The 24222-nt window shown below is 43.8% G+C and overlaps 2 protein-coding genes across 5 annotated transcripts in view; one reads left to right on the forward strand and one right to left on the reverse strand.

Annotated features, from left to right (window-relative positions):
• Positions 1-7321: 7321 nt before the first annotated feature.
• On the reverse strand, positions 7322-13738 carry LOC108713449. 2 transcript variants are annotated; one of them, XM_041589723.1, is made up of 3 exons: positions 12957-13738; positions 10335-10456; positions 7322-8854 (listed from the first exon to the last, which is right to left on the reverse strand). In XM_041589723.1, the coding sequence occupies exons 2-3, from the start codon at positions 10428-10430 to the stop codon at positions 7565-7567; spliced, it is 1386 nt and encodes a 461-aa protein (XP_041445657.1). In that variant the 5' UTR covers positions 10431-10456; positions 12957-13738; the 3' UTR covers positions 7322-7564. The 2 variants fall into 2 exon arrangements, with proteins under 2 accessions (XP_041445657.1, XP_041445656.1); XM_041589722.1 differs by having other exon boundaries at positions 12934-13737.
• A 3889-nt stretch (positions 13739-17627) lies between these two features.
• The window catches only part of usp47.L (ubiquitin specific peptidase 47 L homeolog), a 45357-nt gene continuing 38762 nt past the window's right edge, over positions 17628-24222 (forward strand). For 2 of the 3 annotated variants that reach the window (XM_041589380.1, XM_041589381.1), the window contains exon 1: positions 17628-17826. In XM_041589380.1, coding sequence (XP_041445314.1) covers positions 17788-17826 — 39 coding nt within the window. In that variant the 5' untranslated portion in view covers positions 17628-17787. 3 annotated transcript variants of the gene reach the window in all.

Raw genomic sequence — 24222 nt, forward strand, 5'->3', positions numbered from 1 at the left:
GAGATCCCATAAAACTATGGTACATAGGTATCCCCTGTACTAAGCACAATTCAGCAGGAAATTTTGAGGCCCTTTAATTATTCAGAATCCATTCAGCGGAATACTAGTAATTTATAGGTATCTGAATCCCAAACGAAATCCTTATTATAAGATTATTTTCACTGTGGGGCATTTCTTATCCCCATACCCCCCCCCCCCCAGAATGTTACTCAACGTATAGTCTCTGTGAATACTAATTTCCTAATTTCGCTGACAGCAGAAGCACCAACATTTTATCTTGGAAACAGCAAGAAATTCCGAAGCCCAATAAAGAGAAATTGCTCTCTCCAAACAAGATGAATTATTAACGCTTGGATTGTGCTGACCGGCAGCCTCGCTCCCCTCCTTCCCATTCACTCACCAGATTCTCTCTCTATAGCAGAGAAATATACGGATATTGACTGATGCTCCGCGGTCTATCGATAATACAAGGCTGCGTCATTACTCTCAATGGATTAGTGTGAGATCTTTCAGTGGAAAAACCTATTGCAATTGAGGCATGTTTAATTACTCTCTGTTCTTCTCCTGGAACCAGTAGCAGCTCAATGATCACTCACTCTCTAAATTGTTACATATATATATATATATATATATATATATATATACACACACATCACTTATATATACATCACTTATAAACACGTCCCTTATATACACATCACTGGCAAAACAACAACAATTTTAGCTCATAACAAGGTTACAGATATATAGAAACATTGGGGTAACAGTCACCCTGGTATAGTTCCAGGGGTACCCAGGGTACAAATAAACACTCACCCCAAATCTCCCCCTAACTGACCTTCAGACTGGGCCCCCTTAGCTCATAACAAGGTTACAGATATATAGAAACATTGGGGTGTCACCCTGCTATAGTTCCAGGGGTACCCAGGGTACAAATAAACACTCACCCCAAATCTCCCCCTAACTGACCTTCAGACTGGACCCCCTTAGCTCATAACAAGGTTACAGATGTATAGAAACATTGGGGTGTCACCCTGCTATAGTTCCAGGGGTACCCAGGGCACAAATAAACACTCACCCCAAATCTCCCCCTAACTGACCTTCAGACTGGGCCCCCTTAGCTCATAACAAGGTTACAGATATATAGAAACATTGGGGTGTCACCCTGCTATAGTTCCAGGGGTACCCAGGGTACAAATAATCACTCACCCCAAATCTCCCTCAACTGACCTTCAGACTGGGCCCCCTTAGCTCATAACAAGGTTACAGATATATAGAAACATTGGGGTAACAGTCACCCTGCTATAGTTCCAGGGGTACCCAGGGTACAAATAATCACTCACCCCAAATCTCCCCCTAACTGACCTTCAGACTGGACCCCCTTAGCTCATAACAAGGTTACAGATGTATAGAAACATTGGGGTGTCACCCTGCTATAGTTCCAGGGGTACCCAGGGTACAAATAAGCACTCACCCCAAATCTCCCCCTAACTGGCCTTCAGACTGGGCCCCCTTAGCTCATAACAAGGTTACAGATATATAGAAACATTGGGGTAACAGTCACCCTGCTATAGTTCCAGGGGTACCCAGGGCACAAATAAACACTCACCCCAAATCTCCCCCTAACTGACCTTCAGACTGGGCCCCCTTAGCTCATAACAAGGTTACAGATATATAGAAACATTGGGGTGTCACCCTGCTATAGTTCCAGGGGTACCCAGGGTACAAATAAGCACTCACCCCAAATCTCCCCCTAACTGACCTTCAGACTGGGCCCCCTTAGCTCATAACAAGGTTACAGATATATAGAAACATTGGGGTAACAGTCACTCTGCTATAGTTCCAGGGGTACCCAGGGTACAAATAAACACTCACCCCAAATCTAATAATATTACACTAACCCCCTGAATCACTGGGTAATATATTTGCAAATGAAACAGTTATTGGGTGCTGCTCTTATGACAAAGCAGATGACAGCTCTCTAGCCAATAAAGAAGAAGACAAATTCATTTCTTTTTGGAATTATCTCCCAGCTATGGAGCCGGAGGATTAAGGCGACACGTTATTTCTCATGTATTAACGCCAATTTGGGTTTCTTTTGCAATAACTTATTGACATTTGTACACGTCAATCAAATTCCTGAATTCCTCCTCTCAAACCTCACTGTTTCCTTTGTGCTCCCAGTGTTTAATTGCTTCTTATTACCCTACAGAACATTCTGTTTCTCCAGATAAGGTACAAGACTCTTCTGCTGTTCTTAATCTGAAAGCAAAGCAAGTCTTTGTGTTGTCACTGCGCCATCTGGTGGTAAGATTACGAACTGGGACAGAATGTTCTGTTATACAGATAGCTAGAATCTCAGCTGCCATAAAGCAGGACAGGACTGCTGCTTACACTGGAGATCAGATAGGATCTGTGCAGCCACTGGGACAGAATGTTCTGTTATACAGATAGCTAGAATCTCAGCTGCCATAAAGCAGGACAGGACTGTTGCTTACAATGGGGATCAGATAAGGTCAATTGCTGTGGCCAGTTACATTAGTGATGGGCGAATAAATTAGCTTTACTTTTGGTGGCAAATTTTCACTGACGGCGAATAAATTTGCTAAACTCCAGCGAAAATTCACCAGGGTCAAAAAATTTTGGACACACGTCTGAAAAGTCGCTCGCATCAAAATCGTCGAGCGTCAAAACTATTTGGACGCCCATTGACTTTAACGCCGGCATCAAAATTGATGCGAGCGACTTTTCGGATGTGCATCCAAAATTTTAACAAATCTTTTGCTGATTCCCGAATTTCGTTGGAAATTCACATTTTTTTTGGCAAAGCGGGAGAGATTCGCCCATCACTATTCCTATTAATTATTTGCACTGCTGGTTTTGACTTTGGATACAATGTAGCAGAAGCCAGCTAATTAATAGATCAGGAGGAGAACAGAACCAAAGAACATCTGCTTTAATGTGAGTATCCCATTGAATCACTGGAAGAAGTCAGGGATTCAGTAATGATATTCATGTGACTGGGTTGGATAAAAGCTAAAATCACCGGTTTCCAGCTCAGAAGCCCAATATGAGCGAAGCCAGAATGGCAGATATTGAGCAGCTTTGAGGAGCCGCATCACTTAGGGAGAGTTACATTTGCTCGGAGACGAGTCAAACCCATAGATCTTCCCGCGCACATCAAACATGCGCCAGGCTTCTGATTTTGCCTTTTATGGAAGTCGTTTATGATCCGTAGGAACATTTCCCCTTTTATGTGGCGGCGCTACAGGGAAATGTGTTTATATTAGAGTTTTATATGAGCGTAAAATAACTCGTCTCTGTAATGATATGGATCAGGATTTGCATAAAACTGTCTGTGTGTCTGTTTGGCTGTAGTACTGTCCATTTCTTATTTGTGCCCTGTGTACCCCTGGAACTATAGCAGGGTGACACCCCAATGTTTCTATATATCTGTAACCTTGTTATGAGCTAAGGGGGCCCAGTCTGAAGGTCAGTTAGGGGGAGATTTGGGGTGAGTGCTTATTTGTGCCCTGGGTACCCCTGGAACTATAGCAGGGTGACTGGGGGGAGGACTGTCTATCTTACTGTTATGGAGCCCCCCCCAATGATGCCACCCCTAGTTTTCAGGAAAGAGTAGGCCAAGACTGGCAATATGGGGGGTACTGGCAAATGCCAGAGAGGCTGCTGTAAGAGGTTGGGGGCTGTTGGGCCTCTGTGATCTTTAAATACAAGGGCCCCATTACATTACATTGATGTTATACAGACATGCTGGTGCCAGGGCAGACAATAAGAAACATTAAATTGCACAAATAAATTCTTATTTCAGACAAGAAACACCAACACTTTATTAATCTTGTCCCTCTAAAGAAACGTTTGTTGTTTTTAACACTTGGCAGAATACAATGATTTACAGAACATTTTCCCGCAGACTCTCTCACCCACACACTGGGGCAGTAAATATTCGCTAGAAATGGGTTTTGTTTGGGGAGATTTGATATTCGAGACGAGAGAAGACAAATCTGTCATTGTCGGAAGTGAATGCTGGGGAAAAGAGTCCATCAGAACCGGCCCATCAGGTTCCATGAAATATTCAGTCTCTCCATAAATGGCTCCTACGTAGACTGTCAGTGCTAAATGCTGTTAGATATGGTTCTGATATACTCGGCACTCATATAGGAGCTTGAGAAAGCAGCAGGCTTTCCAGTTTATTGGGTAATTTATCTGTACTTGTCCCTGTCACTAACAAGTTATCCTTCTCATTTGAGAACAAGAACTATTCATTTTCTTTGAATATTTTTATTTAACATACTGCAGTCGCCTTCGTTTCTCAGTTCTCGTCTTATATGATTTACCCACAGCAGCGTAGGTCTCATTGAGCGCAGTCATGGCGCCCTCTAATGGTGAGAATATGAACAAGCACTTTCCAACTCTCCTCATTAAAGGGGTGGTTCACCTTTAAATTAACTTTTAATATGTTATGGCTAATTCTAAGCAACTTTTCAAGTGGCCTTCATTATTTATTTTACATAGTTTTTTAATTATTTGCCTTCTTCTTCGGACTCTTTCCAATGGGGGGGGTCACTGACCCCCATCTAAAAAACAAATGCTCTTGAATTATTTGCCTTCTTCTTCTGACTCTTTCCAATAGGGGGGGGGGGGGGTCACTGACCCCCATCTAAAAAACAAATGCTCTGTAAGGCTACACATTTATTGTTATTACGTTTTTTTCTTACTCATCTTTCTATTCAGGCCTCTCCTATTCATATTCCAGTCTCTTATTGAAATCAATGCATGGTTGCTAGGGTAATTTGGACCCTAGCAACCAGTTCGCTGAAATTTCAAACTGGAGAGCTGCTGAATAAGAAGCTAAATAGCTCAAAAAACACAATAAAAAACTTAAAACCCATTGCAAAATGTCTCAGAATATCCCCCTACATCATACTAAAAGGTAATTTAATGGTAAACAACTCCTTTAATATAATTTTTGTTGCAATCACCCACAAACCCAGCAGTAGTGCAATATTCGCCTGCAACTCCCATTCATTCAGCCTAATGCCCCACACATAATAAGGCATCAAGGTCAGTGGTGTAACTAGGTGTTACTTGGGCCCCCAGCAAATTCAATACAGGGCCCAAAAAGTTTGACCGATTTTACCAAGATATATTTAAATTGCTCATTAATTATGGCCTTACTGGGCCCCCTACACTCCTGGGACCACCTAAAACCACAGGGTCTGTTTTCTCTGTAGTTACACCCCTGGTGGAGGTACTGCCTCTAAATAGGGGCATCTGATTGGCTGCGGATGCAGGGAAGCATTATCCTTCCAAGTACATTAGTGTTATATAGTCTCGCCCGTAACCTATGGGTCAGGGCGGTCAGGGCCGGCCTTAGGCCTATTGGACCAATTGGGCCCAATAGGGCCCCGCACCTCTGGGGGCCCCGCACCAGAGGGCAGCACAGATAGTATTTCCCCCAGCACATGATGCTGCCTGGCCTGCCCCCAACTTTGAGAGTCCAGCCCATCCCCAAATCCATAGATCCAGCCCACCCCCAACTCTGATAAGCCAGCCTATCCCTCAACTCCATATGTCTAGCCTGCCCCCAACTCTCATAGGCCCAGCTTTCCTCCAACCTTGATAGGCCCTGCCTGCCCCCAATCCAACCAAGCCTGCTCCCAAGCTGAATCGGCCCAGCCTACCCCAAACTAATTGGCCAAGTCCACTCTCCTATTTCCTCCCTCTCTCTCTTACCCTGTGTGCCCCTATTATATCCCTCTCACTCTCTTACCTTGTCTGCCCCTTTCCTTTCTATTTTGTGCCTGTATGCCCTTATTTTCCTAAATACTTGGTGTGTCAGTAGCCGGCAACACTTTGTCTAGGGGCCCCGCCAACATGGTCCCAATTGGGCCCCACATTTGATAGGATCAGCCCTGAGGGCGGTGCAACTCTTCCAGTAGGTCACAGTTGGGTGGTGGGTCAAACTGTTATCAGCTCCACCCCACCCATGATATCAGCTCACTGTGACTCCTCCTCCTCTACTCATAACTGCCCTGCCCCTCTGATGACATCAGAGAGGTTCAGGTCGGATGTGGGCATGTCATAAGTGATGGTATGCTGGGTTGGAAAAAGGTGGGTTATAATATAGGTGGGTCCTCTTCTCCCTTATGAATACAATGCTACTGAATGCAAGCAGAGCTGTATTCATGAGGCGTAGAGGATGAAATGTACAAAAACATATCTTAAAATTGCTTTTAAAATCCTAAATATTCTTATACTCCACCAAGCTGAATACCCATGGAAAGGGACTGTGAGAATTCTGGTTTGAAATGAAGGAATTAAAGGAAAAGCAAAGGCTAAAAGTAATTAAGCTTTATCAGAAAGGTCTATATAAATACACCTGTAAACCCTCAAAGTAATGCTGCTCTGAGTCCTCTGTCAAAAGAAACATCACATTTCTTTCCTTCTATTGTGTACTCATGGGCTTCTGTATCAGACTAACTGTTTTCATCTTAAACCTCCAGGGCTAGGGCTTGAGCATGCTCAGTTTGCTCCTCTCCCCCTCCCTGCTGTAATCTGAGCCCAGAGCAGGGAGACAGGCAGTAAGTGATGTCACACCAAGCTAATATGGCAGCTGCTATCCTAAACAAACAGAGAGAGCTTCTAGAGTTGTTTACTCGGGTATGGTAAAGCATTCTGCAGAATAAATATAATGTTATAGCTTGCACTATTGTGGCTAATCTATTGGCAATAAACTGCTTCGGTACCTTACCTTCTCCTTTATGGGAAACTTGCATGGATTGTGCCAACAGTAGGCATCATGTTTCTATATTATTATTTATTTTTACAACATCCCTATTACAGCGCTTTTTCCCCAGTGAAGTACAAGAAATGCCCCCTTCCAGGGTCAAAGGTTACGCATTTTGCCCAATGGAGCTAATCCCCAAAAAAATGGCAGTTCCTCTGTTCTTTAATTAAAAAGGATTCAATTCATAGATGGACAGAAACCCCTGTATCTGTAATATTACATTCCCTGACCTTTGCAGCCAGGCTTGTGTTTCCAAGAACGTTACTATAAATCATTGTTTCCTTCTAACAGTAAATCGAAACGAGTATTTCCTTTGTAGCACCAAGATTAAAAGTGGTGTGACCCCTGTTCTGCTCAGCTCAGAATTAAAGTTCTATTCCCTGTATCTTGGGGTGAGAGGGTTTATATAACCTCCAGAGAGGATTGATTGATATTAGAGGTAAAGGAAATAAACCCCCCCCCCCGAGTGTTGATAATATCTGTGTTATTAAAACACTTCCTTGTGACACGAGACTCATTAAACTGCGTTTATTGACTGTGAATGAAAACAATTTCATGAAACTGGATTAACGATAGAAAATACATGAAAGATATGACACAAAACGGCCACTTTGTTGAATGGGATGAACAGAGAATCCTCGCCATTGGTCGGAGGCTTATGAAGTCAAAGCGAAACTCAGTAACAACGTTGAAATGTAACAAGTGATCCGGGTTAGAGGAATGCAAGCTCTGCAGTCGCACTCCCCAACTCTTATTTTAATGTCGAAGGCCACGGGACTTCCTGGAGCGTTTCTTGGTTTCCATCTTCATCTTCAACAGCGGCGCAAGCGGAAACTTACTGCAGTGGTCGCCTTTCCCTTTGAAGTAATAGGAGGAATTGAGGAAAGTCTGGACTAACTTTGCATCCTCCATCCTTCGCTGTTGACTCATGGTGAGCTTGTTGGCGTGTTTAACGTCCACGAATATGATGTCATCGTCTTCCACCTTGATGCAGACGAGGGGGGAGGCGATGTTGCTTCTGCTTCGGTTGGGCAAAGCGAAATCGAGAGGCTGCTCGGAACATTTCTCCATGACTCGGACTCTGTTCATAAGGGACATCAGGGTTAAGTAGCTGAAGACGTCTTCGGTCTGCGTCGACTTGTCGGACTTTATAGAAGCAGAAGACGATTGGTCAGCCCCCTTGACTGTAAATGTTGACACCTGGGAGATCACCTGCACTGTGTCGGTGCGGCTGAAAATTCTTAGGGTTCCTGGGTCTTGGCCTAAAGGAGGAGAGCTGCCACTACTACTACTCCCCAACACCTCAACAGGCATGAATGACTTCTGAGTGATGAACAAGTCTTGGCTGTGGCCAGAACTACTTGCTATTTCCTCTAGCATTGAGCTGCCTTCATTAGGAACAGATCTGAGGCTCTTCCCATCGCCCTTTGGGTCAGCCACAGGGGACGGCAAAGCAGGCAATGGACAATGATTTCTGGAGCTGCCTTCTGCAGAGGAGCTGACACTTTGATACTTGGGAGCAACTGCCCTTTGGCTGAGATCCTCCATCTCCTTCAACTTGACCCGGGCACTTTGGGCTTGATCGACGGTCATACAAGTGTACAGATTTTTCCGGAGCTGTTTCTTCCGCTCATTGGCTGAATTGGGACTGTGGTTTCTACTGAGTGGGGAACATACAGAGGAATCCAGACTCTCAGCGGGTGTATTCTCTTTCCTGTTCTTGATTTTGAAGAGTGTGAGCAGCATGTCTCCATTTTGGTGTACATCAACTATCCTACAGTTTTTTACCGGTGGGACACTCTCCTCCCCATCTTGGCGTCTCTTCTTTTTATCCTTATTTTTCTTCTTGGATGAGCTTTTGTTAGAGTGCTCTTTTAAGGGGGTTGTATTCCGCCCCTTGCACAGCTGGAATAAGGCCTCAGTCTCAACGTCTAACGGCTTCTGGTTTATCCTGCTTTTCTTGGATTTGTCTTTTCTGCGGCACAGCCGGGATTCAAGCTCAAGCAATCTCTCCAACTTTTGCTTAGCCATTCCCTTCGTCTTCAGCTTGAAAACAAGAGCGGCAACAGGTTATATTGCATTTTGGAGGTACAGACCCGACCCCTCGCTATACTACCCTGCAGGCATTTGGGGTACACACATGTGCATAATAAGCAAGAAACCCATCTGGATCACTGTGCCACCTGCATGTGATGGGGAATCCATGCAAGCATTGCCAGGGGATTTTTTTAAAGAAATACCTTATTTTGCCCCAAATAAAGCATGGGTTCCTTTAGCCCTTACCTCCAAGCTTGGGGTGAAGCCTTAGGAGCTTTATAACAGTATATATGATACAGTATGATATATTAGGGCTCATTTACCACCATTGAAGTAGTTGTGGTTGCACAAAAACTGGCACAGATCATCCACTCTGTCTTAAAGAATCATGGGCCACCGTACTATAAAGGCCATCCACCCAAGTGGACCCTAATTAGGGGCGTACTGATCACCTAGACCAGGGATCCCCAACCTTTTGAACCCATGAGCAACATTCAGAAGTAAAAGGAATTGGGGAGCAACACTAGCATGAAAAATGTTCTTGGGGTGCCAAATAAGGGCTGTGATTGGCTATTTGGTAGCCCCTGTGTGGATTGTCAACCTACATTGAGACTCTGTTTGGCAGTGCACCTGGTTTTTATACAACCAAAACTTGTCTCCAAGCCTGGAATTCAAAAATAAGCTCCTGCTTTGAGGCCACTGGGAGGAACATCCAAGGGGTTGGTGAGTAACATGTTGCTCACTAGTTGCTGGTTGGGGATCACTGACCTAGACCAATGGGTTCTACCATTATGTAGGACGGGGCCTCATTAAAAAGACTCAACAATTCATGACCACGCCCTTGATTTAGTCCAGTCACTCATATTATACTTAATCCCCATCCATGATAAATCCAAGCTCTGCCCATTCTGCCTGGCCAATTTGTGACCCAAATCTGTTGGGGCCCCCTCTACCATGTGGGCCCCGACTACGGTACACTGCATGCACCTATAGTTGTGTCCATCCAAACTCCTGTTCTGAATTGCTGAACAGGATAGAAGATTTTTATTACACATTGGGAGAAACATTTATTAAAGGTCGAATTTTAAATTCATGTGAGTTTTTTTTAAACTCTATTAAATTCAAATATACTCTAAATTCGACTGGGGGGGAGGCTACTAACATGACCAAATTGGTCCCTGGACCTCTACCATTGACTTATACATGAAATCGGCTGGTTTTAAATGGCGAATAATCGAATTTGAGTTCTTAAAGGACCAGAGTACGATAAATCTCAAAATTGAGTTTGGATAATTCAAAATTAGAATTTTAACGTTTTGACCATGAAAAGAATTAGAATTTTCAATTCGACCCTTAATAAAGCTGCCCCTAAATGTGAGATATATTTCATCACCAAGAGCTGGCTGCTCTCATTTTATCATTATTTACAGCTGATATTTATTGGAGACTTAATGCAGACATTATGTAAACTGCTTGGAAGTGCTCCTACCTTTTGAGTGAATGGAGTAATTGGACCTTCCAGAGCTCTGGAAGAGGAGGCAAACTGCACCATGGACTCTTGTTTGTCTGCCTTTTTTGAAGCCATTGAAGTTTTTGGATCACAGAAGCTCACTAATAAAAGGAGAAACATTCAAATAATTAAGGACATAGTATCATTCTGTATCTGCCAATTCTACCTTTTAGGTATAGGGTAAACCCATAGTCCCCCTATAAAATGTGTATTATCCTGCAGGACATTCTGTCTGTGGCCCATAGAAGACTCCAAGTCAGGGCTGTATTTAGGGTAGGGAATCCACTATTTTGGATTCAGTCGAACCCCCGAATCCTTTGCTAACCATTTTTCCGAATACCGAAGCAAATCTTGATTTGCATATGCAAATTAGAGGTAGGAAGGGGAAACCATTTTTTACTTCCTTGTTGTGTGAGTAAGAATCACACGATTTCCCTCCCCAACCCTAATCTGCATATGCAAATCAGGATTCGGATTCAGTTCGGCTGAATCCGAATCCTGAACCTCAGCCCGACCCCTTTTTCTGGGTCGCTGAGGAAGAGAGGTGTATTTTCATTCCCCTCAGCTCCGTCATTGAATTTAGCAGCATGTGTCTGCCGGAGGACTGAAAATATTTTCTTCTGAAAGATTTTTTAGGTATCAGTACCTGAGGCAGCACCCCTCTTATGCTGGGCACAGACCCTGGGGTTCCTATATAGAAATATGTCCTGCTCCAAGTCACAGGAATACAGATCTGCTTTGCAAAAACTTATTCACCCCCTAGAGTCTCCAGTAGGGGGCATTGAGGACCCAGATGATGAGTATTTACTGCAAGAAGATGCAGCTCTATAAGGCGATTACAAGTGATGTATTAAAGGATTTGTTCACCTTTAAATTAACTGTTAGTATGATGTAGAGAGTGATATTCGGACAATTTGCAATTGGTTTTATTTTTTTATTATTTGTGGTTTTTGACTTATTTAGCAGCTCTCTAGCTTGCTATTTCAGCGATCTGGTTGCTAAGGTCCAAATGACACTAGCAACCATACTGGAATATGAATAGGAGAAGCCTGAATAGAAAGATGAGGAATAAAAAATAGCAATAACTATACATTTGTAGCCTTACGGAGCATTTGTTGTTACAGATGGGGTCAGTGACCCCCATTTGAAGTCAGAAGAAATAATGAATTCTAAGTTGCTTAGACTTGGCCACTGTATAACATACTAAAAGTTGGTGAAGCACCCCTTTAAGCGGCACCTAGAAGCACTGTGCATAGGGTTGCCACCTTTTCTGGAAAAAATAATGGCCATCCTATATTTTTATGGTTTACTAATGACATTGTCGCTACCAGCATTTTTACCAGCCAGGCGGGTAAAATACTGGCCAGGTGGGTAAAATACCGGCCTGTCGTGTAAACCACTGGCCAGGCTGGTAAAATACTGGCCAGTCGGGGGAAAACACTGTCCAGTCGGGGGTAAAACACTGGCCAGGGGGGTAAAATACTGGTCAGTCGGGTAAAACACTGTCCAGTCAGGGGTAAAACACTGGCCAGGCGGGTAAAATACTAGCCAGGCGGGTAAAATACTGGTCAGTCGGGTAAAATAGTGGCCAGGCGGTTAAAATACTAGTCAGTCGGGTAAAACACTGGCCAGGCCGGTAAAATACTGGCCAGTCTGGGAAAAACACTGGTCAGTCGGGTAAAACACTGGCCAGTCGGGGGTAAAACACTGGCCAGGCGGGTAAAATAGTGGCCAAGCGGGTAAAACACTGGTCAGTCGGGTAAAATACTGGTCAGTTGGGTAAAACACTGGCCAGGCCGGTAAAATAGTGGCCAGTCGGGGAAAAACACTGGCCAGTCAGGGGTAAAACACTGGCCAGGCGGATAAAATAGAGGCCAGGCCAGTAAAACTACTGGCCAGGCAGTAACCCCAGGGTCGGACTGGGCCTTCGGGACACTAGGACAAAACCTGCTGGGCCCAAGCTCTTAGTTTGGTGTGGAGGGGGGCTCTGCGGATAATGCTGGGCAACAATAACTATGAACCAATTAGCCATCATTCTGGGAAGGAATGTTGCACTGTGGGTAAAAGGCGGATGGAGATGTAATTCTGCACCTAATACCAGTCATTGTGGGTCACTGACCCCGAGACACAGCGAGCAGTACCAGTAGCCACAATGGCAATGATGAGCCTTTAGTGCAGCAGTAAAGAGAAACGTTACATATATACAATATATACAATATATATACACTCACTGGATTTGCCTTTATTTTCCAGACAGTCTATGGGGCCAGTTATGAGAAATCAAGACTGACAGACAGAAGGGCTCAATAAGTCCATACAAACCCCCCTCACTGTCACCTATTACTTCTCTCATTAACAGAACCCCCCCCCCCCCAGGCAAGTGGTACCTTCCCCTCCCCATTACTCACTGCCCCTCCTGCCAATGTCCCGCCGACCCCCCCAGGGGCCAAACATTCTCCAGTTTATCCCACAGTCCTGCGGCTTTACCCTCTGTCCACACACCTCCAAGCGCCGCACATTTCCACCCTGAAAAGAGCTCTCCGACCCCCAGCCCAGCGCTCCGACCCCCAGTGCTCACCTGCACCGGCAACTCACACGCACCTTCCAGGATTCCTCCGCGCGGCACCGCTCGGCCGTGACGTCACACTCCCTCCATTCAACCGGGGTGAGAAGTTCAAGGAGCGGTGGCATCGGGGTCAGGGAAAGGTCAGGGGGACTTTAGAGCGGAATAAAGAACGTCTGGGGGGTCCCAGTGACAGGAGAGAGTGTAAGGGGGTCACATACATGGAAATGACTTGAGGTGCCCAATATCAGAGTGCTCTGGGCAGTGCTAGTGAATAGGGAGGGATTCAGGTGGCAGTTAAATAGTCCCTGGTATTTCACATACACAGAGGCCTAACAACCAGTCTCCACAAGCCCAATTTATAGTGAGTGGCCATGAAATCTTACAGCAGCCCCTCTGTCACTTGCCAGAACTCACTCATTGCCAGTCCAGACCTGTAGGATTCCTTATGCAGCTTTTATGGAGTTGCTATGGCCCCAACACTTAGATACGGGATGTGGCCAACTGCATTCTGGAAGTAGAAACTGCATTTTGCAATTAGGGTTGCCAGCTTTTTTGGAAAAAAATACCCTCCTTCCTATCTAGATTTAGATTTTTCCCTATTAATAACATTGGGGTCAAGTTTCATTTTTACCAGTCAGGCCTGTAAAATACTGGCCATGTGGCCACCCTATTGGCATTATAGAAGCCAAACTCACATTCAGTGCTACAAAGAGAAATGACTGAGGAAAACATTTTACGCCCCCATACGATTTGTGATTAAAGGGGAACTGTCACCTTAAAGGACCAGTAACATCAATTATTTAAAAAAAATCGTTAGCATAGAGAGGAAAAAAAAACACAAGGACAAATTAAACTTTTAAATCGCTAAGTCTTTATTAAGAAATAACTTACCGTAACTCCTCTTCAGACAAGGCAATCTGGCGATCCATCGTGCGTCGCTCGATTTCTCCTCCCTGCTTTCCTTATAGGAGATAGCCAGGGAGGAGACATCGAGCGACACATGATGGATCGTCGCCTTTTTTGAAGAGAAGCGCAACTGGAGTTTCAATAAGTTATTTCTTAATAAAGACTAAGCGATTAAAAAGCATAATATGTCGTTGTGGGGGTTTTTTTCCGTTCTATACTAACCAAATTTTCTTAAAAAAAAATTGATGTTACTGATCCTTTAAGAAAATTTTCCAAATCCTATTTTATGATGTTAGTGAAACAAAATCAACTTCACTTACACTATAAAAAATGTATATAAATCTTGTTTTTTTTTTTCTTTTAAGTCTTGTAAATCACAATCGCAGCAAGCAGGCAGGTGCCATTTTGTGAGCACTGTTGTTAAGCTTTGCATCGTGCCAAAATCTTGTTTATGTGCCACAATGGTGCCCCTGGCCATTCACTGGCTAAATAATTAAATGGTGAGGAGGGAGAATGTGGGTAGTGCAGTAGTGATGTGCGGCTCCAGCTTTTTAGGACCAGCACCCGACCCAGTTTACCTCCTCCCAGGGTTGGACTGGGCTGGCAGGACACCGGGAAAAAACCCGGTAGGCCCCATGGGCAGCCAGGGGCACAGAGGTTTGGAAGTCGGGAGGTGGCCCTGGTGACTGATAGGAGAGGCATCAGTGTCACAGCCCCAGTGGGCCCCCAATCAGGTCCGGACTGAGAATTAAAATAAGCCCTGGTACTCCAGGTACACAGAGGCCCAAACAGCCCCCACCAGCCCACTAAATACTGTCTTTCTATGGCACCTTATAGCAGCCCCACTGGCATTTGCCAGAACCCACAGATTGCCAGTCCGGGCCTGCCCCCAATGCTCCAGTCCAACCCTGGCTCCTCCATTGAAAGACCTGTGCTTGCTAGGGTGGCCACCTTTTAAAATAATCTTCACCGGCATGTGGAGGGGGCGGGGTTAAAAGGGTGGGCCGTGATGCTAAAGGGGGCGGGATGTGATGCGCTATTGGCTGGCCGGGTTGTGACGTCAAAGGGGCGGAGTCAAATATGCGCATTTGGCAAGAAGCCCAGGAAAAAAAGGTGAGTTTGGAGCAGGCTGGGGGCAGGCCACAAGCTTTTTTTAGGTGTATTACAAATTTACCGGCAGCTACATTGCCGATAAATTTGTAATACCGGCCCCGGTCTTGGCTGGTGTTTTACCGGCTAGGCCGGTAAAATACCGGCCGGATGGCAACACTAGTGCCTGCCTCACCCGGCAGTGACATCACAAAAGGGACAGAGCAGGCGCCGGATTCCAATTGAAAAGTTGCTTATAATTGGCCATTATATAACATACTACAAGATAACTTCAAGGTGAACCACCCCTTTAAATGTGTTGTTCACCTTTAAATTAACTGTTAGCGTGATATAGAGAGTGATATTCTCAGACAATTTGCAATTGGTTTTCGTTTTTTATGTGTGGTTTTTGACTTATTTAGCTTTTTATTCAGCAGCTCTCCAGTTTAGCAGGTCTAGACTGGGAGTCAAAACAGGCCCTGGCATTCCAAGTACACAGAGGCCCAAACAGTCCCCCATCAGCCCACTAAATAGTGACTTTCTATGGCATCTTATAGCAGCCCCTCTGGCATTTGCCAGAACCCACAAACTGCCAGTCAGGGCCTGGTTACTAAGTTCCACATTGCCCTAGCAACCATGCGTTGATTTGAATAAGACTTGAATATAAATAGGGGAGGGTCTGAATAGAAATATGAGTAATAATAAAAATAAATTTGTAGCCTTACAGAGCATTTGTTTTTTAGACGGGACCCCCTTTTGAAAGCTGGAAAGAGTCAAAAGAAGAAGGCAAATAATTCAAAAACTATTAAAAAACGAAGACCAGTTGCTTACAATTAGCCTTTCTATAACAGACTTAAAGTTAACTTAAAGGTGAACCATCCCTTTATGGCAGGGAATTTACATGTACTGTCAGGGCAGAGAGTCATTTTCATAAACACACATCAAGAACAGTTGTGTTTTATCACAAATTTGCATTTATTAACATTTTGCTCACAGCTGCCTGGGAAAGGTCTGTGTCTGTTTGACCAGTGAGAGTTGCAGAGATAAGAGCCTGGCTCAGGCAAAGTAAACAAGCCACTGAACTTTAGTAATCAATACATCAATATATAATTACATACATGTGACAGGAAATGACAGAGCACAATTAAAGCTTTTGGAACAGAACATTGAATTGTAACAAAAATGGAAAGAATGAGTCCAACCACAGCTCGAAGGTGCAAGTTGGACACCTCTTTATTATTTGTGTTTTTTAGCTTTTTATTCAGCAGCTCTCCAGTTTGCAATTTCAGCTGTCTGGTTGCTAGGGTCCCAATTACCCTAGCAACCATGCACTGATTTGAATAAGAAAGTGGAATATGAATAGGAGAAAGCTGGAAAGATTCAGAAGAAGGCAAATAATTAAAAGATTATAAAAATAGAAAAATAAAGGTCAATTGAAAAGTGGCATCATTGGGGTGATATGAAATGCAGGACATGGCAGAGCCAACTACCTCCCAACTATCCCGTTTTTAGAGGGACAGTCCCCCGCAGTCCCTCCTTTGTACTGGAAAGTCCTGTTTTTCTCTGCACTGAACAGCCAGAAAAAGAAACAATGTTTCTAACTTAATTGGCTTTTGGCAGAGAGGCCAGAACAGCCGCAGCTGCAGATAAGATACTTCTGTAACAATTTTGAGATAAGCAAATAAGTAATTGTAACTTGGGATGCAACAAATCAATAAAAAGGTTTTGGTGGTCCCTCACTCCATACGTTTCAGGGTGTCCTCAACAGAGTAGTGGGCCCCATCAAGTCACAAAAGCTTTTAAATCAACTTGAAATGAACTCTGCAGACCCAGGGTAATTTCAGTGTAATTTATTTCACAACACGTTTCGGATATAAATATCCTTGATCAGGTGCTTGTTGCAACAATATTTATATCTGAAACGTGTTGTGAAATAAATTACACTGAAATTACCCTGGGTCTGCAGAGTTCATTTTAAGTTGATGCAACAAATCCACTATTTGGGATTCGGCCGAATCCCCGAATCCTTGATGAAAGATTCGGGCCGAATACCGAACGGAATCCAAATCCTAATTTGCATAGGGAAGGAAAAAGTGGAAAAAAAAATCTTCTTTTGTGACGAAAAGTCACGTGATTTTCCTACCAGTCCCTAATTTACATATGCAAATTAGGACTCGGATTCAGTTCAGTTGCTGAAAAAGGCTGAATCCCGAACCGAATCCTGGATTCAGCTCATCCCTAATTGTAACAATATAAGATAACGGGTCTCTTGGGAGAAGTCAGACTCACAGCTTAAAGGGCAATTCGCCTTCATTAGCAAAACTGTAATAACTGGAAAAAACCACAGAAACCTGCCAAATTTGAACATGGTAATTAGGGGGTGTGGTCACAAAACGGGCGTGGTTAAACTGCTGCACTGCACCCAGCAACTTATTTGTTCCTCTTTTTATTTCCAAAATGTTGGGAGGTTTGCAACAGGCAGTTCAGTTCTGTACAGAGGAGAAATCTCCCAATATAGAACTTAGACATGGAATGAGACTGGGCCTAGGTACAGGCTTTCATACTGCAGACAGCCCAGCTCAATAACTATTCATTAAACCACAAAGAAAGCAGCCAAATAGGGCGGCCATGTTGCTGCTCCTTTGAAGCTTTTTGTTGTCATGGTAACGCCTGCTCCTCAGCCCCTAGTGCGGAAGTGACGCCTAATCCTTCTCGCGAGATTTCCCAGCGGCCATTTTTCCATTGATTGCGTCTGCTCCTGGCAGAAAGCTCCGCTGCGCTGCGCCCCATGTAGTGGAAGAGAGGGAAGTGGCGGCATTCCCAGCATGCCCTGCCGACTCTGAACTTGCCCTGATCTCACTGCCCACGGACATGAGGCCTGGAGAAGAGAGTCAGCTGGTGCCCAAAGAGGTGAGGGAGGGCCGCGGGCTGACACAGGAACTGGGGCCTCATTCTCTCAGCTTGTCACCTCTGCTGTGTGACGGGCATTAACTGAGCCGGCCCATTGACTTCTCTGGCATCTATGTGGCCAAGAATTCGTTGTCTAAGGGGATGCTGGGAGTTGTAGTTCAGGAAGTTGTGAAGCACTGCGGAAACAGAGGGGGCAGGTTTTATAAAGACGAATAAGGGCCCATTGCTTTGCCTCCCCATCCTCCTTCCTCCTGTATCACAGGGGCCCTTTCACATAACTTTTAGTATGTTATAGAATGACCTGTCTGAAGCAACTTTTCAATTGGTCTTTATTTCATTTTTATTGTTTTTCAATTAGTTGCCCTTTTCTTCTGACTCATTCCAGCTTTCAAATGGGGGTCACTGACCCCAATCTAAAAAAACTGTAAGGCTACAAATGTATTGTCATTGCTTCTTTTTATTACTCATAGGCCTCTCCTATTCATATTCCAGTCTCTTATTCAAATCAGTGCATGGTTGCTAAGATGATTTGGACCCTAGCAACCAGATGGCTGAAATTGCAAACTGCAGAGCTGCTGAATAAACCACAAATAATAAAAAATGAAGACCAATTGCAAATTGTCTCAGAATATCCCTCTCTACATCATACTAAAAGTACATTTAAAGGTGAACAAACCCTTTAAGGAGAGGAGAGTGCTGCCCTCCAGCTGTTGTTGAACTACGACTTATCATCTTTACGTGCCTAATTCTTTGTCCCCTTAAAGAGGTTGTTAACATTTAAAGAAACTTTTAGAATGCTTTAAAAAGGGATATTCTGAGACCATTTGCGATTGTTTTTGTGTTTTTTTATTATTTGTGGTTTTGCGTTATTTAACTTTTTAATCAGCAGCTCTCCAGTTTGTAATTTCAGCCATCTGGTTGCTAGGGTCCAAATTCCCCTAGCAACCATGCATTCATTTGAATAAGAAACTGGAATATGAATAGGAGAGGCCTGAATAGAAAGATGAATAATAAAAAGTAGAATCCAGGATTCTGTTCGGCATTCGGCCGAATCCTTCTGCCTGGCTGAACCCAATCTTAATTTGCATATGCAAATTAGGGGCAGGCAGGGTAATCATATGACTTTTTGTCACAAAACAAGGAAGTAAAAAATGTTTTCCCTTCCCACCCCTAATTTGCATATGCAAATAACGATTCGGTTCACTATTTGGCCTAATCTTTTGCCAAGGATTTGGGGGTTCGGCCGAATCCAAAATAGTGGATTCAGTGCGTCCCTAGTAAAAAGTAGCAATAACAATAATACATTTGTAGCCTTACAGAGCAGATGGGGTCAGCGACCCCCATTTCAAAGACGTAAAAAAGTCAGAATCATTCAAAAACTATGAAAAAGAAAAAATGAAATCCAATTTAAAAGTAGCTTAGAATTAGCCAGTCTATAACATATTAAAAGTGAACTTAAAGGTGAACCACCACCAACTGGGGCCAGAGAATAGTGTTCCTGGTGTTGTTAGACAGCCGGTATCTAAAGAGTTAACTCATGTGGGATTTAAATACAGCCCAGTCCAACTGGCGGGCACACAAACTGGCAGGCAAGTTGTATGTTCCATCACGTGTATGGCACATGCATACATATTACATGTGTGTAGTTGTTATGGTGTTTTTAGTAGCGGAGCTGGTGTATATATGTGTGTGTGTATATATATATATATATATATATATATATATGTATAGTTCATAGCTGTGCCCGGTGCCAGCAGTACTGAGTGTACATTACGTTATCCACTTTCCAATGACACAACTGTTATTTACAAAGCATTTTCTGTTGCCCAAGGGCAGTGCAAGGAGTGTGAGTTTGTTGTGCTGAGGGTACAGTTGGCATGGAATCCGCTCTGTCTCACTGGCAGGGAAAGGGTTATATTTGCCCATTAATTAGTCTATTGGCCCAAACACGACTGTAACGATGTAATTGGGAAATACTGATTGATAAAGTGCCGGTGTATTCGGCAGCGCTGTACAATAGGAGAGTGAATACATCAAACATAAAGAGGGGAACGGGGTATGTTTACTAAGTGCAGAAAAACCGAAACCAGTCGTTGTTATGAAAAGCGAAAGCAGGATTCCTCTTTCCCTTGTTTGTTTTTGCATCTCCTCCTTTTCCTGTGAACGTGTTGGAGTTTTTTTTGTCTTTTCTGCAGATCAGGTATGTGATACACGTCATACATGTGATACACGCACACACCTCCATTTTTTCATGCATGAAAAGACTGCTCTCTGTTAATGGAGAAGTTGCCCTTTAAATGAACTTTTAGTATGATCGAAACATGTTAAGCTTTTTGTTCACTTTGGAATTGTAACAGCTGGCTGGTTGCTAGGGTCCAGATTTCCTAGCAATCGCAGCGGCAGGAAGATGAATAGATGGGGGGGCATGTATAGAAAAATAAGGAGTAAAAATAAAAAAAGCAATGAAATAGTGTTGTGGCTGCCGGAGTCACTGACCCTCCCATTTGAAAGCTGGAAAGAGGCAGAAGAGCAGCTCCAAATGTGAGTTTTTATTGGAAGCTGCAATGTTAGTCTGACTATTATAACCCACTGTTGAAGGTCCATTTATCAGTTTCTGCTACATTGTCTCATACAGTCAGATGGATTCTGAAACAGTGTTTCATGCAGTCAGATGGATTCTGAAACAGTGTTTCATGCAGTCAGATGGATTCTGAAACAGTGTTTCATGCAGTCAGATGGATTCTGAAACTGTTTCATACAGTCAGAAGGATTCTGCTACAGTGTTTCATACAGTCAGTCAGCAGTGCAGAGCGTTACTGATGAAACTGACCCTAACCCATTACTTCCCAACAAAGGCCTCGTCTACCCGGACCTGACCCAACTCCGCTCTGATAACCCCTATGTGGGCGGGATCAGCGCTATTACATCACCAAGGGGGAGGAGCCCAGTTTGAGCCGTGCCTCTGTGTTTCATAAGGGAGAGAATGGAGAGAAAATAATAAATGTATATTGGAAAGTTGCTTCAAATTAGATTTAATATGCGGGTCAGGTAGCGGGTCCAATCGGATAAGAATGCGAGTCTGGGGTACGGGTCAGGTACGGGTTCCGAAAAATGGACCGCGCAGGACTCTAGCGTGTGTCTCTGCCCTAAAGGCAGCTGTTAGAATTGATACAATAGTTGCTAATACTCCAGAGATGCTGCTGAGTTTAGAGTCTGCCCCTGAATTACTGAGCTGTCACTCAAACACCACAGACAGGGACATTCAACTTTAAACTTAGATTTTGGAAAAACAGTAAAAAAATAAATAATGGAAAAATAATTGAAAAAAGTCTTATTTTCTGGGAACAATCTGAAAACAATTGAACTGAAAAAAGTGTTTGCAAGGTGAACAGCCCCTTTAACCAGTTGGTTAAGAAGGAGTTTTCTGTTGATAGAAGCGCCGGCCCGGGGTTTCAGTAAATACAATCAATTGGGGGTGTCTAACATTTGGCACCCCCAAGTGTACACTGCCTTTCCTTCTCCTTTAAGGCCGGTGCAAGTGCTGCCATTCTGCCTCTGGGTCCTGAAATCAGCAGCTATTTATATTCCCTGTCACCTGTTTCGTTAGTCACATGCTCGCACACAAGAATGCCGTGTGATTGACTGGCATGTGCCAAGTGGCTTTTATAGACTGCCCCCTGACTGTGCCCCCCTAGCTCTATTGTAGTCTGTGTATACAGATTTCCTTGTTTAAAATCCCAATTTCTCACATCCGCTCTCTTGCTGTCCCCAGACTTTCCAATTGTGCCTGTGGCATCTAGTGGGCAAATAGCGGGTGCCATTGTGGCTGGCACAATGCTCTGTCATAGACTCCCGTTCTCTTTGTATCTTTCCATATGTCTCACTGCTGACTGGGCTCTGATCATACACATCTCTGTGCCCTACACTCCATGCTGCCCATGTCTGTGCCCACGGCCGGATATGTAACTTTCAATCAGTGCCGGCACTCACTAACCCTGATTTACTGAACCAGAGAAAATTGGTTTAGCCTAGAATTTGCCACAATTCAACGGGAGGATTATGGAAATGAAATGGGACTTGCCTGGCATTAGACATTCTCAGCATGCCAATAAGGCCGCTGTTTCCCGAGGGTGCCAAGTTGGTTAAAAAACTTTCGGTGGGTATTAATTTGTATCGTTACGTTTTGCCGCTGCCCCTCTAAGACAAACACCCCCTTTTTGGCTGATGAATTATTTAGCCGCTCAGCTGCCAAGTATTGGACATGAGATAATTACACTCACAAGTAACATTACTCCAGGGTAAATCAACGCCGGGCATTTCTGTGATTTGGGCATTAATATTGTCCGTATTAATGGAACGTTATTGATTGGGCCAGCACTCTGCCTGCTTCCCAGATGGATTACAGCGCCGGTGTCATTATCATTGGGCTGTAGGGCCTGCACTATTCCTATAATAAAGTGATCCAGCCAATGAGATCAGCAAATGCAATAGGCACGTGGGCACAACCTTAAAGGGGAACTATCGCAAAAATGAAAATGTAATATTAGCTCCAGCAAACTGAAATAAGAAACTTTAAATACAAATCAATTAATTATTCTGTACTGTTTCTGAAATAATCCAGTTTATCTTCACTATTCCTTTCTCAGCATCTGTTTCTCTTCATTCTCTCTTCATGCAGCAGTTGGGTGTCAGATATTCATTAACAGTTACATCCAATATATCTTATAGGGGGGCTTCCTTTCCTAGGTGTCATTAGCATTGGGCTGTTGGGCCGTCGCTATTCCTATAATAAAGTGATCCAGCCAATGAGATAGTTCCCCTTTAAGGTTGTGGCAGTTGCATTTGCTGATCTCATTGGCTTGATCACTTTATTATAGGAATAGCGCTGACCCGACAGCCCAATGCTAATGACACCTAGGAAAGGAAGCCCCCCTATAAGATATATTGGATCTAATGGTCAATGAATATCTGACACCCAACGGCTGCATGAAGAGAGAATGAAGAGAAACAGATGCTGAGAGAGGAATAGTGAACATAAACTTGATTATTTCAGAAACAATGCAGAATATTTAATTGATTGTATTTAGAAAGTTTCTTATTTCTGTATGAGGAAGCTTATATTCAATTTTCATTTGCGCGATAGTTCCCCTTTAAGAAACCCAATAGCATTGCTAAACAACTTGGTTCTTTTTTAGAACAAAAGGTGACCTTTTCAGAGGTTTTTGGTTTTGTCCGTCAGCTTAAATGTGACACCCGACTTGTTTATTGAAGCAATAGGTTCTTCCTTCCTCCTGACACAGCACAACTGCATCTCCTCAATTAGAATGTTGGACCCTTGTTATGAGCCAAGAGTGTGAGTGTTTATTTGTGCCCTGGGTACCCCTGGAACTATAGCAGGGTGACTGTTACCCCAATGTTTCTATATATCTGTAACCTTGTTATGAGCTAAGGGGGTCCAGTCTGAAGGTCAGTTAGGGGGAGATTTGGGGTGAGTGTTTATTTGTACCCTGGGTACCCCTGGAACTATAGCAGGGTGACACCCCAATGTTTCTATATATCTGTAACCTTGTTATGAGCTAAGGGGGCCCAGTCTGAAGGTCAGTTAGGGGGAGATTTGGGGTGAGTGTTTATTTGTACCCTGGGTACCCCTGGAACTATAGCAGGGTGACACCCCAATATTTCTATATATCTGTAACCTTGTTATGAGCTAAGGGGCCCAGTCTGAAGGTCAGTTAGGGGGAGATTTGGGGTGAGTGTTTATTTGTACCCTGGGTACCCCTGGAACTATAGCAGGGTGACTGTTACCCTACTGAGCTTGTTACATATTTACTGTTCATGGGAGCGAGACGTGAGGTGGGGTCACATAAGGTGACAGAACGGGGCTGTGGGATCCTAGTCTAATAGATACACAGCAGTTACATTTTATCTAGATAAGAAGAAGAAAACTATAAAACGGACATCTGTTCTCTAATGATAATAACACAGGAGAGGCCCACGCTTCACTGCAGAGCATGCTCAGTCACGGTAGAAGCACAAGCAAAGGATTCCAATATGGCCCATAGGGAAAGGAAGGGATTTAGGAATTTAACTTTGGAAAATTGTTTTGCTCATTTAAATCTGTGCATCTAGCTTCCAGGTATGCTAAAAGTTGCAAGGCACCTTGACTTCTCCTTTAAAACGTGATAATGCCCTGCTTAGTCATTAAAAATGATTGCAGTTGGTCTTGTCATCCCACCGAAATGCACCCAAAGTAATGTTGTTATAACTACACATTGTAGCAACCCCATGTATTGTGATGCACTTATTCCATTGCTGGTAGAAAAGCAAGTGCTTCAATCTACTTCGTGTCCAGCGGAGTGAATTATTTAGTAAAGCCCAGTCGTCCCAAAATAGTGC

This window comes from Xenopus laevis, chromosome 4L (assembly GCF_017654675.1).
Source record: "Xenopus laevis strain J_2021 chromosome 4L, Xenopus_laevis_v10.1, whole genome shotgun sequence".
NCBI classification, from domain to species: Eukaryota; Metazoa; Chordata; class Amphibia; order Anura; family Pipidae; genus Xenopus; species Xenopus laevis.